At 32.0% G+C, this 15,431-nt stretch overlaps 1 protein-coding gene across 2 annotated transcripts; it reads right to left on the bottom strand.

Moving 5' to 3' along the window:
• Positions 1–6,221: 6,221 nt before the first annotated feature.
• Positions 6,222–8,994, bottom strand: LOC124935716 (succinate dehydrogenase assembly factor 2, mitochondrial-like). 2 transcript variants are annotated; one of them, XM_047476134.1, is made up of 5 exons: positions 8,780–8,994; positions 8,606–8,707; positions 8,363–8,489; positions 6,652–6,720; positions 6,222–6,582 (listed from the first exon to the last, which is right to left on the bottom strand). In XM_047476134.1, the coding sequence occupies exons 1-5, from the start codon at positions 8,881–8,883 to the stop codon at positions 6,439–6,441; spliced, it is 546 nt and encodes a 181-aa protein (XP_047332090.1). In that variant the 5' UTR covers positions 8,884–8,994; the 3' UTR covers positions 6,222–6,438. The 2 variants fall into 2 exon arrangements, with proteins under 2 accessions (XP_047332090.1, XP_047332091.1); XM_047476135.1 differs by having other exon boundaries at positions 8,606–8,701; positions 8,780–8,987.
• Between the last annotated feature and the right edge of the window lie 6,437 nt (positions 8,995–15,431).

Raw genomic sequence — 15,431 nt, 5'->3', positions numbered from 1 at the left:
AAGGCAAAGAAATCATTAACCATCTTGACAGCTAGAAAGTTACAAAGTTTTCATCGGGTTTAATCCAAATTAGTTTTACTAAACTAAAAAGTAAATCTAACCATCCTAACATTCCAAGCGACTCCAACAACCTGATTCAAACAATCCAAGGGATCCAAACAATCCAAAGGAGGCATGAAATGATAAAACGGATAATGAACAACCAATACAAGCACTAGAGAATCTAAATAAACATCAAATGATCAATACAATCACCAAATTAACGATTTCAATAGATCAAATATATCAAACATTCTTCTGTTGCTTACCGCAAATAAGCTAAGCACCTATTGTGTCAATTGGATATGTTTCAATGTTTGTGGGTAGTATGAACTGAATTATTAAATTTATTCTTTCTTATATATTTGAAATTCATTTTTTTTAAATAATATGTACGAATATATTTTGGTATATTTTATTTTAATTTTATATGAATTAATTTATATATTTGTGATTTTAAATTTCTTGAATAAATACTTAAATTTATATCATTTAAAATATATAAGGTATATAGTTAAGTATATTTGTTTAAAAAAATGTATATGAATACTTTCACATTTTTTATTGTGTTGATATGAAATGTATATTTTTAAAGTTCAGAAAATTATTATATAGCTTTAGAATCTATATAGTAAGAAATATATATATATATATATATATATATATATATATATATATATATATATATATATATATATATATATATAAATATTTGAATATTGTATTATATGTTTTTTAAAATGGAAGAAATTTATTACATAAAAAGTATAATGTTATAATAATTAATCTAATTTAATGTTTTTAATTATATACATTATTATTATATTATAAATAATATTCAATTATATTACCCTACAAGAAAAGGGGTTGAATCACATCATATTGGTCAAAAAAAAATTGTTGAAGAACTTTGAATACACAATGTAACAAAATAATGAAATATTGCGAATTTTTCAACTATATTTTCAATCAAAACATTTATTTAAGTAAAATATTATCTGAAAAATATATATTGCAAAATTTATCACTAAAAATAGTAAAATTGAATATTTTTATTAAAATTTATATAATATATTGTTACAATTAATCTAGTAACATAAAACTATAGAATGGTGTTAATATATCATTAAGATCTATTGACGTCAATATTTACAAATTATTTAACAACAAAATATATTTCTATTATCTATTATAACAAATAATATATAAATAAGGTTATGGAAGTTGCAAAATAAAATATGAAATAACTTTTCTAGTTTTAATAATTAAATTTTTAATATATATTACATTAACACTAATAATAAATCTTTTTCGCAACTATTTCTGCAATTCCATGATAAATTATTTCTGCAAACTAAACTACAATTATATTTAATAGTTTTTAAAATATCATTCGAAATATTCCTAATTTATTAGGAATACGTTTTACATCAATAATGATATCATATTATTGTAAATTACATTGCAATAATATTTAATAATTTTAAAAATATGGTTTGAAAGTTGAGTGTTGGCAATACAATTTGGATTAAACTATATCAATTTGTACATAAATACTAGTTTTTCAAATATTATTAAACTTTAAATGCAAAATTAGTTGTGATTCATAATAAATTCATTCGCATTTAATCATGTTTCAACATCATTTCGGTCAACCATCACCTTAACATTTCGTTTCCCTCGTGACATTTATTCTTTACATCATTTCCGTGTTTAGTTTCTTATCAAATTTCTTTCTTCTTTTCAATCACTCTTTTTTTTCTCTCAAAAGTTTTCTATTGATTTATATTCGTTCCTAAATCATTTTCTTTCTTCAAGCACTCCTAGTAGGTCCATGCCTAAGTTGATGTTAACCAACGAGAAAACTTCTTGTTATGACTTAGCCTTTGACAATGAGGACCTAGTATCTGAAAATATTGAAACAAAAATGGAGGAGGACATGTCGTCTGAAAACAATGAAACACCTACAGAGTTGGATATTTTGAAAGTGTAGCTTATTGCAACTACATTCAAAATAGAAACTCTACAAGTTCATATAGATGCGATGCATACTAATGCTCATGCATCTAATGAAAATCCCACTTTCTATCATGAAATTAATATTATTCAAGAGGATATGCAAACAATCAATCATCAAGAGATGACATCGAAGGAATTTCATTTCATTTATAGAATTTTTGATTTATATATATATATATATATATATATATATATATATATATATATATATATATATATATATATATATATATGCCTTGACCATGAAAATGAATGAAAGGAGCATGGATAAATCATAGAAGGAAGAAAATGAAAAATAATTAATAAATATTTTTAATGTCTTCTGATTATGTTTTTGATATTTTTGAATATTAATGTCTTATTTTTATGATTATTTTAATTTTATTTTTGAACATATTATGATATTGTTTTATAATATATTGATGTATTATGTTTTTTTGTTTACAAGATTTTATTTTAATCTTTATTCATCGTTATAGTTTTATAAAATTTAATTATACCTTCATTTTTTGACTTATAATAATGTTACGTGTGCACCAAATATTGAATTAAAACATATTTATCGTCACATTACAAATTTTTTAGCCATTTTTATATGGAAATTATTGCAAAAAAATGTTGTTGATTGAATGTCTTCTTTGGTAAATAAATTTCAACTCTTGAGTAGAAATCTCCTATATGAGTATGCAATATATTTTGCATCAGTTCATATTCATCGTCAAATTGTTATAATGTTTGCAATATTGATAATATGTATTGTTGCGAAACCTATTGCAGATCGAATGACATATTTAGTAATTATTTTTCAACATTTAGATAGAAATACCTTATATGAGTGTGCAATACATTTTGCATTATTTGATGTTCATCGACAAATTAATGTAATGATTGCAATATCGATAATATGTATTGTTACAAAACCTATTACGGATCGAATTACATTTTTGGTAATATTTTTCAACTCTCAGGTAGAAATCTCATGTATGAGTGTGCAATATCTTTTTGTATTATTTGATATTAATCACTAAATTGTTATAATGTTTGTAATATCGATAATATGCATTGTTGTGAAACCTATTACAGATCAAATGAGATATTTTATAATATTTTTCAACTCTCGGATAGAAATATCACGTATGAGTGTGCAATACATTTTGTAGTATTTGATATTCATCATCAAATTGCTGTAATGTTTGCAATAACGATAATATGCATTATTGCGAAACTTATTGCGGATAATATGACATATTTGGTAAATATTTTTCAACTCTCGGATAGAAATCTCATGTATGAGTGTGTAATACATTTTGTATTATTTGATAGTCATCGCTAAATTGTTGTAATGTTTGTAATATTGATTATAACAAGATATTTAGTCTTATGGTAAAACCTACGACTCTTCGTGTCATTATTATTTTGGCAATATCTCATCATTGATTTATTCAATGTAATTTTCCATGGATCTCTACAAGAGGTAGGCTACATGGTAAAATTAACCGATTTTGTCCATTTATAATTCCTAATCATGTATGAAAACCTTACAAGTTAGTTTATGGTCTTAACGCGTCTCCTCAAGCTTGGTACACTACTATTCAAATTGCCCTACTATCTATTAGTTTCACATAATTAAAATATAATGTGACTATCTTCATGTATCATGCATCTCAAATATCATCTTATTTTTAGTATATGTGGACAGTATTATTCTCACCAAAAACTCTAAATAGTTTCTCACAAAAATCATACTTCAATTGAATATATTATTTCATGTTAAGGATTTATGTCAATTACAATACTTTCTTAGCATGAAAGTCACTAGCACCAAAGACGGCTTATTTATTTGTCAATATAAATATGTTGTTGATATTCTCACTCGTGTTGATATGCTTCAAGAAAAGTCATTAGACATTCCATCTATGTTGGTTTCGTCGTTTTAATAAAAAAGATGGTGATCCTTTATATAATCCATTTCTCTATTAGAGAATAGTGTGAACTCTATAATATTTCATACTCACTCGTTCTAAGTCAATATTTATTATCAATCGAGCTTGCAATTTAAGCAAACTCGCATTTCCTCTCGTGAGAGAGTGAGTAGTTAAACATATTATTCGATATTTTTATCATACTCTTGTAATGAGATATTCCTTCGTTAAATTTATCAAGCATACTCTAATGCTAACTGAGTAGGATGTCTTGATGATTGTTGTTTAGCAATTGAATTTTTTATTTTTCTAGATTATAACTTCTATTTTGGAACTCTAAGAAAATTTAAGTTTTATTTTATTCTTCGCAGTTATATGGTGGGATAATTATATTGGTTATGCATATTATCAGTTAGACCAGCCTAAAATGCACAAAATATATTAAAAATTGATTTTATTCTTATTTAAACTAGTATGTATCCCGTGCATTTGCACGAGTAATAATATAAAAAACTGTAAAAAAAATATTACGGTAAAAATGTTTATGGGCGGATCAACCCACAATCCAACTCAAGTATCCATTTACTCTCACATATATATCCAAATTAACCACAACTCTCGATCCGACAATCTAGACACTTTAAAAATTAAGCATCATTATATATATATATATATATATATATATATATATATATATATTAGTTAGTTAAAAAGTTGAACTTATATTATTAAAATGTTTCGATTTTATCAAATTTGATGTTGAATTTAAAAAAATATAATGTGTTATTAGCCTAGTTGGTTAAAGGGTTGTACTTATTTTTGTTATGTTGCAAGTTCGAACCATAGCTATAGACCCGACAATCCGAACACTTTAAAAATTAAGTATCATTATTTATATATATATATATATATATATATATATATATATATATATATATATATATATATATATATATATATATATATATATATATATATAAAGGGTGGATACATTATTGACTCTCATCAATTTGTAACTCTATTTCGTTTGAAATGATAAAACGGTTAAAAATAATTTTTTTTTAAATAATTATCACGTCATTCAAATTCTGACAAAAAGTGGTAAACTAATTATTTAAGTTTAAATATATTTTATTATTATTTTTATATTGTTTAATTTCTTAATTATTTTTTTATTAATTACTTTTAAAACTTTTTAGTTAAAAGTTCTATTAAATTTATAATTGCATAATTATAAATATTATTTATTTAACGAATAATATTAATATAATATAATATATATATATATATAAATCTTCACCAAATACCAAATAGTTTTTCTTTATTTTTATACTATCAGATCTATTGGGGTCCTTTCTCTCTCATCGGTGTGGCTATCTCTTGACTTATAGGTATATGTAAAAAAGTGGGTCTCCAAGGCTAAATCTGAACTAATAACTTTACTGAAAACTAAAAGATTGGACAGGTGTGTTAGCTGGGCCTATCACTAATTAACATGATTTTAAAATATGGAAGAAAGCTGCAACTTTTATACCCAATTGAGTTCTTTATTTATTTTTGGCAACAACCCAATAGATATATGTCTATTTATAGAAAAATGCTCATCAAAACAGAAGTCATCCATCCATTCTCATCTGAACTCATCACTTTATGAAGTTTCAGAAAGCCCTCTTTGATGTTGATGAAGATGAAGAAGAAGAAAACGGTTGGACGAGTGTTGTGAAATGGTTATCTGCACCCGGTTGATCATATAAGCAAAGGGTGCTATATATGGCAAGTCATACAGGCAAAGGGAAGGCCACGCCTTTCTTCCTCAATCAATTCTCCGGTTGGATTTTATCTCCATGTTTGTATTCACATTTCTTCTCTTTCAAAGTTGAACCATGGACATGTGATTGAAGTCTTTCTAACAGTTATGTGGTGTTTGAATTATGTATTCAAGGCTTATGTGTGTGTCTTATCTTCTTGTAAGGAATTCATGTACCTTAATCTTCAACATGAGTTTATTTGAGAAAGTCCCTATTGAAAAATCGTAGATTGAAGGTGGTTTAACTTTTCAATGTTTGTTCACCTAAATTTTTTTAACATAACAAAAGTTTATAACAAAGAAGGTCAATTTGGTCAATTTGATCAAATCTCTAGAGTCTACACAAGATTCCCAAAAATCAGCATCTAAGCATCCGAGTTTGAGAAACAGCTCATCTACGAAATCTTTTGAATTATGAAGAAAACAAAGGCGCAAATTTTGATGATCATGCCATTTAAATCACTCAGTATTCTCCATTGATGGATTCATCAATGGAAGACAGAGGAATTGGAAATATTTATCTTCGGCATGTTTATTTGAAACACACATTTGAACATTGTATACTTTCCTGTCCAGATTATTTAACAAATACATACAATAAGCTCTTTCCATGTGACATTATTTTCAATATGTTATAGTAAAATAAAGCCTCTACTGATTCCCAGTTATAGGACTGTCTCGCCCTTTCTTGAAATCGTCCCATCCTCTCACCCATGGCTGTCCTGGCATTGCTCGTGTCTCAGGAGCCACATGTTTAAGATTGGACTTCACCTTCTCTTGTACGGAAGAGAAAACCTATTTCAAAAAGCGAGTTAGGAGCACACAAAAGAAAGAACAAATATTATTACATTAAAAATAGCTTACAGGGTTCATGCTTATAGATTCAGGGGGTTGTTCTTGGCCTGTCAACCATTTCCACAAATCTGGGTTCTCCTGTTGACATAAACAAAACAATAAGGAGATTAGAGATTGGTGTTGAGAGGACAAAGTTGATAAAAGGTTCCATATAAAAAATACTCATAGCAATGGATGTACAGATTATAAGGTTGAAGAAAAGTTCCAATATACGTGATTTTAACCTATTAGGCAGAAGTCTTCAAGAAAAGTTATGTTTCTATCCACATATTATGTTATGAGCAGCGACTTCAGTTGAAGATACCATATCATCCGGTGTTTTAAGATGAGTCTGGAATAGGTTGAGATTCCATTTCCAGATTCGGATGCACCTAAAAAATATGATTTGACAATAGGATTGGTCTTCAGGCCGAAGTTGTGTCTACCAAGGCCCGGTGAGGCCAAAACAAATGTCTTGTGGAGAGATCTAAAGTTTGTACAAATTGATGCTCAATTTTTCGGTGTAACCCAGCTAGACACAACTTCCATACACCAAACGTATAAGAATCTATATCTAAAAAATCATTAGATACAAAATGGATTATAATCTAGATACAAACGTCTTTCGAAATGAATCCACGATACAATGATGTTGAACTAAATATTAGTCTCAAAATGTGTTCCATGACAAGTGATTCACATTAAAAGAAGATAAATGCTTAAATTATTCACGAGGAAAACAAGAATTAAGTCATGCCACATATTTCTATTTGTCTTGATTCCTGGAAGAACTTAAGGAAACAAAAGATGCGACATAATAATATAATTGAATTGTTTTACTAACATGCATGAATCATAACCTCACACTACAATTAAGAGTTCAGCAATTTCCTTCATCACGACAGAATCATCGTGGTGTTAACTAGTCCATCAATTCAATCATAAGCTCAAATGAATGGAAAATAAGATTTTAGACCATTTCTTTTACATGGAAGAAGTTAGCTTGGGAATCAAACTTGAGATCTGAACCTCTTAAGCTCAAAGACTCTTACCACTTGAACTATTCTAGGTGGGTGGAAGTAGAAGTTCATATATATACATGTGAAATTAAGTAAAGTAATACATAACTATAAGTTAATGCAACTGATTAGTATGCTTTTTTGGAATCCAACACGAGATCATCGCAAGGACATAATCAGGTGGAATGATATGGATCACATCTGTGTCAAGAGATCGAACCTTCTACTTTCCCACGAGCACTGTTTATGGTGACATTCTCACTAACACGATACTTAAAAGAAAATGTATACTTGTGTTAGTAGATGTTGTCTATGCATTCTTTTGAGGAATCCTCGTCTAATTTGTTACTGCACTCTTCTTTTGTTTAAGAATTGTGAGATTTGTGTTTGATTCTCATTAAAAACGTCTTTTGAAGTTGGGTCGTGCTAGCTTTTTCATAAATAAACCATGGTTTAAAAAAAGTTGTGCAACTTGTTGTGTGTGTGCTCATTCAAAAGCTAGTATAATCCTATAGGATTATTGCTAATGATTAAAAGAGAAAACATTGAAGGAGGAAACCAAATAGAAGGAAAAAGATGGAAGAAGGATTAGTGATAGTATAAGATAGAGGTAACAGCTCTATAACTTATAACTCCAAACCATAATAATAAAATCCCGTTTCTACCATTACAACCTTGAAACCCTAAAACCATTAATAAATATAGAGATTGATCAAAATTACCAGGTCGAGAACGTGAAGAAGGGATTTGATGTTATTAGCATCCAATGAATGTAAATGATCCTCTACCCATCCCCCTAAAACCAAGTCCAGTTCAAGGAACCCTCTCTGTTTGCTCCTGTACAATAGCCTATGCAAACGGATGATAAACGGAATATTAGGTTATTTTCCATTTCACATTCAATCTTAACAAATATCACAAGAAATCAACAAAACAGAAAGAAAATACAGAAATCGATTACAAACCTGTTAAACAATTGTCTTTTACTTTCTTCATTAGATAGATCAATGTTTGGAAATTCATTGGAAGAGTAAAGCCGGGAGAAATATGAGAGAGTAGGCCTGACACTAACATGAGTTCATTAGTCGAAGCAGAGCAAAACGATAAACTGTAGGGAGAGGGAGAGAGAAGATGTGCACCGGAGAATGATTGTAGAGGCGGTGGAAGAAACAGATCGAGAACTAATGGAGATCGAATTGATGATTCCAGCGACGCTTGGTAAAGCTCTCCTCCAAAGTGCCATTCTGAATCTTTTCTCTTGTCTGAATTCTGAAAGGATGAAAGAAGATTGCTTCAGCTAGAATGCTAAACGGCGACGGTGGTTGGTTCGGCGGGTTCGGATGTAAGCAGATTAAGAAGCTCTCAAATTTATTGCAAAATCTTTAAAATGAATTATTAAAGATAGTCTTTTTACAAAGGAAGAGACTAGAAGAAGAGAGAAAAACTAATTTCAGAATTTATGTAGGTGAATATTCATAGTATTCATTGTTCTACCTAACTATCATACATCTTACTTGTTGTCAGCGCGTCTACCGAAGATTTCAGGCTAACCTTAAACAATCTCACTATATTACTGCTAAGCGTATTTTGAAATATTTAAAAGGAACTTAAAATGTGGGTGAAAGAAACAAAAACAGTCCTACGGTAAAATAATATAGAATGATTCGAACAAAAATATCACGTGAAGAGAGAATGTCGAATATGGAAACGAGAGAAAAATGAAGGGCATAATGGTGAAAAAGAAACCAACGTGATTATAGAGGGCGACGCTACTACGAGAATGGTTGCGTTAATCTAATAGACTAATAAGTCAAGATAGGGATGGGGTGATTGATTACGGTGTTTTTTCACGTTACTTCTCATGACGATTTTTTCACAACATATTCGAGGGGAGATTTTGGAAATCTTCAAATGGGTAACGACGGTTCATTGACGATAGTGGGCATCAACGATATTTTCTAAGAGACTATTGTTGGCTGCAAATTGATATTAAGATATATAAGGCGCGTTATAGACATTCGTCTCAACTTAATTTTTACAAGCAAATTTGACGATGATGGGTTCAGGAACTATTTTGGTGAAGATAAGTGAAAGCTCATCAAAGATTCGCTTGTGATGGTTAGAGGAATGAGACTGACACATTGTATGTAATGTAACCCAATTTGTACAAGAGAGAGGTAAACTTAATCCGGAAAGATGTGGATATTGATTTGTGGCACAAAAGGCTTAGCCACGTTAGTAAGAAGGGATGTCAAGCTCTCGCTAGAAAACAATTCATTCTTAGTTTGCAAAGTACGTCTTTGAAAACCTGTGATGTTTGCTTAACTAGAAAAACAAACAGAGTTGCATTTCATACACTCCCTCCACATAGAAAATCAAACATTCTTGATTTGATTCATATTGATGTTTGTTCTATGCAAAAAAAAAAATCTCTATATAACATATTATTTTGTCACATTTATTGATTATCACTCAAAAAATGTTTGGTTTTATGCCATGAAAACTAAAGATCAAGTGTTAGAGGTCTTTCAAGATTTATATCCTAAAGTTGAGAGAAACAAGTAGGAAATTGCGATGTGTGAAGTCAGATAACAGAGGTGAATATAGGGGTCCGTTTTAAACGATATTGTAGAGATCACAACATCAGATTGGAGAAACACCTTCAAAGATACCTTAAAACACAACGGTGTGACTGAAAGAATGAACCGGACGAATGAAGAAAGAGTGCAGTGTATGTTTTCTCATTTGAAGTTACCCAAGTCCTTTTGAGGGGAGGCAACGAGAACTGCAATTGACTTGATAAACCTTTCTCTTGTAACAACATTGAACAATGATGTTCTGAAAAGGATTTGGATAGGAAAAGATGTATCTTACAAGCATTTGAGAGTCTTTGGTTGCAGAACGTTCGTTCATATCTCAAAAGACGAAAGGTCGAAACTTTACGATAAAGCAAAACCATGTGTTTTCATGGGGTATGATCACAAAGATTTCGGGTACAAGTTATGGGATCTGATTATGAAAAATATCGTGTGAAGTAGATATGTTGTATTTCTTAAATACCAAATTATAGGTGATAGTGACAAGGTTGAAGAATTAAGTTTCACTACTGAAATTCCTGTTAGTTTGGATGTAACTCCACCTGCCATGAGTTTTGATCATGGGGAAGACACTTAGGATGGAAACGGTGATGGTGTTAACGACAACGAGCTAGTTGAACACATTGAGGAAGAAATTACATCGACGCCAGTTTAATAACCTTTGAGAATATATATTGAGAGAGTCAACATTCTATTATACATACTTCAAATGAGTATTTATTTCTCATGGATGGAGGAGAACCAGAATCTTACCAAGAAGTAGTCAAAATTGATGACAAGACGAGTGGTTAAAGGTCATGTAAGGAGTTATGCAATCCTTACACAATAATCACATGTACGACTTGTTAAAGCTCAAGAAAATAAAACACTCAAGAATAAGTGGGTGTAAAAGTTGAAGACCAAAAATAATAACTTACAACTTAGGTACAAGACTTAGTTAGTTGTGAAGGGTTTGGGATTGACTTTGAAGAAATACTATCTCTGGTGGTAAAAACAATTGCTCAATCCGAGTTACACTAGGGTTGGTGCACGCCTGAATCTAGAGGAGGAACAACTTGACGTAAAAACGACTTTTCTTCATGGTGAATTGGAAGAAGAGATTTAAATGGAGTAACCCGAGGGGTTCAAACTCAGAGACAAGGAACAACTTGTGTATAAATTGAAAAAGAGCTTGTACGGAGTCAAGCAAAGCTCTGAGGCAATGGTACAAGAAATTTGACTCGTTTTTATTGAATCATGGATATAGCAAGACTCCATCAGATCACTATGTGTTTATTAAACGGTACTCAAATGACGACTTCATCATTATGTTGTTATATGTCGACGACATGTTGATCATTGGTTGTAATGTTACCAAGATTAACAAACTGGATACAAAGTTGAGAAATTCTTCTACAATGAAAGATTAGGGTTAACGAAAAAATACTTAGAATAAAGATCTCGTATGACAAGAAAAATGAGAAGTTGTGGATATCTTAAGAAAGCTACATTAAGAAGGTCTTGAACGGTTTAACATGAGTAAAACGAAAGCAATCAACTCTTCAATTGCGGGTCACTTCAAACTTTCTACAAATCAATGTCCACAAGTGAGAAGAAGAAGTAGAGATGAAGAAAATTGTATACGCATCTGTAGTTGGGAGTTTGATGTATGTTATAGTCAGCATCAGACCAGTCACCACCCATGTATTTGGTGTTGTTCGCATATTTATCTCAAATCCGGGTAAAGAGCACTAAGAAATAGGCAAGTGGATAATAAGGTAATCGGGGAAAGACACTTCAAATGTGTGCTTATGTTTTGGTAGTGACAAGCCTATTCTAGTTGGGTACACAGACTTATATATGGCTAGTGACATTGATTTCAGAAAGTCTGTTTCAGAATTTGTGATGACCTTCTCAAGAAGAGTTGTGTCTTGGCAGTCCAAGTTGTAGAAGTGTATTAATTTATCCATTACGGATGCAGAGTATATTGCAATCATTGAAGGTTGCAGGGAAGCGTTGTGGATGAGAAGGTTCTTAGAAGAACTGGGTATGTGACAAGAATAGTACAAGATGTATAATGATAGCTAGAGCGCTATTCATCTATCCCAGAACTCCAGAATTCATTTGAGATCCAAACATATTAAAGTGAGGTACCATTAGACTCAAGATGTGCTCGAGACGAAGTAATTGAACTTATAGAAAGTTCATACCAGTGAGAATGAATTTGTGGTAAAAAACTATCACCCTAAGAATGAAAGTAGAATAATAGCAACTGTAGTGAAATTCAGAACAATAGCGTAAAAGTAAGAAAGAACGAAAAATAACGACACAAAAATCTTACCCAGGTTCGGACCAACAATGATATGCGTCCTACTTTTGGAGAATCGAATCTATAGAGATATAATAGGGATTACAAATTCTAACTCTCTTTGTTTGTTCTAGGTTTTTAGCTTCATCATCTTCTCGTTTACAATATATATAGGCTTTTAGAATTAATAATTAAGGTAAAGATAATGTAATATCTTTTACATCTCCACCATGATATGATCTCGTGGTGATTTAGTTTGACATTTCCATAATAATACAATTTTATTGACATCTTCGTCATTATGTGATTACATGTCTTATTGAATCTAACAAATAATTGCACATATCTTCCTTCCCCTTTTTGTACGTAATATTTAGGCACACCAAATTGGGCCTCAAAATCCTAGGCCCAATACCACAAATCCTCCACCTTGCCTCTATGTATTGTCAAACGAATAACCCTCATCACCAAGAACACCCTAGAACCGATCCTCCCACTTCTCTAATTACATTCCAACCTTTGTGACATGAATCAAGTAGTAATATTTGCGAAACTTGATTCTCGTCACCACCTTCGTGGTCATATTTGTAGGATTCTCATCTATGTGAACCTTCTCCACAACTACCGATCCACTCACTATGACATCACGAATGTAATGAAGTCGAATGTCAATGCGCTTTGTGCACTCGTTAAACATTGAGTTCTTGGATAAGTGTATGTCAAATTCACCTACAAAATCAGCATCAACATATCCTCTTAGCTTATCATCACATACACATGCCCATTTAAAACAAAAACCGATATCTAAGGATCCCCCAACGTAATAGAGAACCCACTTTGTCACCTCCTAATGTTCTTTCCTTGGGTTTGCCATAAAGAGATAACAAGTCTAACCACGTGAGCAAGATCGGGTCACGTACATACCATGACATACATTAGGCTCCCGACGACACTCGCGTATGGGGTGTTTGTCATTCTCACATTTTCCTCATCGGTATTCAGTGATATCTTTGAAGAGAGCTTGAAATGAGTAGTTAATGACGTTTGAACCGCCTTAGTGTTAGACATCCCGAACTTGGCGACCACTTTTCGGAGGTAGTCGTTTTGAGACACGAACAAGGAGCCTTTATCTCGATCCCGCAAAATCACCATCCCTAAAATTTTATTTTTCGGTCTTGTATCTTTCATCTCGAACTCACTCCTTAGCAAGCTCTTGACCTTGTGAACCTCTTCCTTGTTTCCCGATGTGATCAACATATCATCCACGTATAACAATAGAAAGGCCCCGCAACCATCAACCCACTTGACCATGAAATCGTTTTGAACCATGAACTCATCAAAGCTCAAATACCATTGTCTTAAGAATTGTTTCAAACCATAAAGTGAATGTTTAAATAGAAATACCTTGCCTTCATCATCGGGTTTGACAAACCCCTCGGGATGCGTCGTGAAGATCTTCTCCTTTAATTCCCATGAAGAAATGTTGTTTCACGTCCATTTGCTCGAGCTCTAAGGCAAACTAATTCACTAGAGAGAGCAACACACGAATGGACATGTACTTCACTGCCGGGGAGTAGATCTCGTTAAAGTCGACCCCTTCGCATTGTGTGAAGCCCTTATCTACCAATCTTAACTCAAACTTTGGCTTGTTACTACCATGTATAACTTCTTTGCACTTGAACACCCACTTTGAACCAACTACTCGCTAATTCTTGAGTTTTTCCACCAATTCCCACGTCACATTTTTGTCAAGCGATGTCATCTCCTCTTCCATAGCATGCTTCTATTTGGTTCTCTCATTACTCTCCATTGCTTCTTTAAATGATTTCGAATTTGAATCTTGTACCTCATCTATTACAAAAAAGGTAAAAGCAGGCAAATCGGAGTACCCAAATTTTTCTAGAGCTCGAGTTGTCCTACGGAGTCTTATTACCACTAACGTCCCATTTGTGACCCTCAATACGTTCTTCTCACCCTTCCATACAAAACTAAGTTGGTCTAGTGAGCCGAGAGAGATTAAATTCCTTTAAAGGTCTGAGATGTGTCGTACATTCGTCAATACCCTCTCGATTCCATCATGCGTCCTAAAACGCACTATTTTGATCCCCATCACTCTGTAAGACTTGTTGTTACCTAACAAAACATCGCCCAACGAAGTCTTCTCATAAGTCTCAAACCAACTCTTGTTAGATATCATATGGAACGAACACCTGGAATCCATAATTCAACGCTTGTCGGACTAATTAGTGGAGACAAAGAGAACATCCACACTTTCATACCCATTCTCGACCTCTTGATTAACCACCACTTCTCCGCTCTTCTTCCCTTCATTACTCAAATGTGGACAATCTAGGTTAAAGTGTCCCTCATTGTCACAATTGTAGCACTTAGTAGATTTCTTCCCGAGAGACTTCAAATGCCTCTACTTCTTTCTTTTATTGTCTCTCTTTTCGGTTCTCCCTCAAACCATGAGTCCATCTCCACTTACATTGCTCTTTTCATTATTCTTTTTTTGGTTCTTCAATCTCAAAGCACTCATCGCATCATCTAGAGTAAGTTCCTCCTCACATGCTCAAGTATGTCTATGAATGTCTCATACAATTTCGGTAAAGAATTCTAAAGCATCAATGCCTTATCCTCATCCTTGTATTTCTCCCCAATGTTTTCCAAATCGGGGAAAATCTTGACATAATCGTTGAGATGTGTCTAGAAGTCCTTCCCCTCAGCCATTCTAAACTTGAAGAATATCTACTTGATGTAGATCCGAGACAACAATGTCTTAGTCATATACAATGACTTCATGTGAAGCCACGCCTATGTTGGCGTCGTGACACTAGCAACCTCTCGCAGCACCTTATTACTAAGATTAAGAATCAAGGTTTTGTATACCCTTTCCACCTCCATCTT

Source organism: Impatiens glandulifera, chromosome 4, assembly GCF_907164915.1.
Source record: "Impatiens glandulifera chromosome 4, dImpGla2.1, whole genome shotgun sequence".
Classification (NCBI taxonomy): Eukaryota; Viridiplantae; Streptophyta; class Magnoliopsida; order Ericales; family Balsaminaceae; genus Impatiens; species Impatiens glandulifera.
Note: the sequence above shows the minus strand (reverse complement) of the source record. Positions and strands in the feature narration are given on the sequence as shown.

Excerpts from the sequence above, each read along its gene's own strand:
- LOC124935716 (XM_047476134.1), bottom strand. The coding sequence starts at position 8,883 with ATGGCACTTTGGAGGAGAGCTTTACCAAGCGTCGCTGGAATCATCAAT. Across the intron at positions 8,708-8,779 it reads GCCTCTACAATCATTCTCCG|TGTCAGGCCTACTCTCTCAT; the intron begins GTGCACATCTTC and ends AACTCATGTTAG. Across the intron at positions 6,583-6,651 it reads AATCTATAAGCATGAACCCT|GTTTTCTCTTCCGTACAAGA; the intron begins GTAAGCTATTTT and ends TTTTTGAAATAG.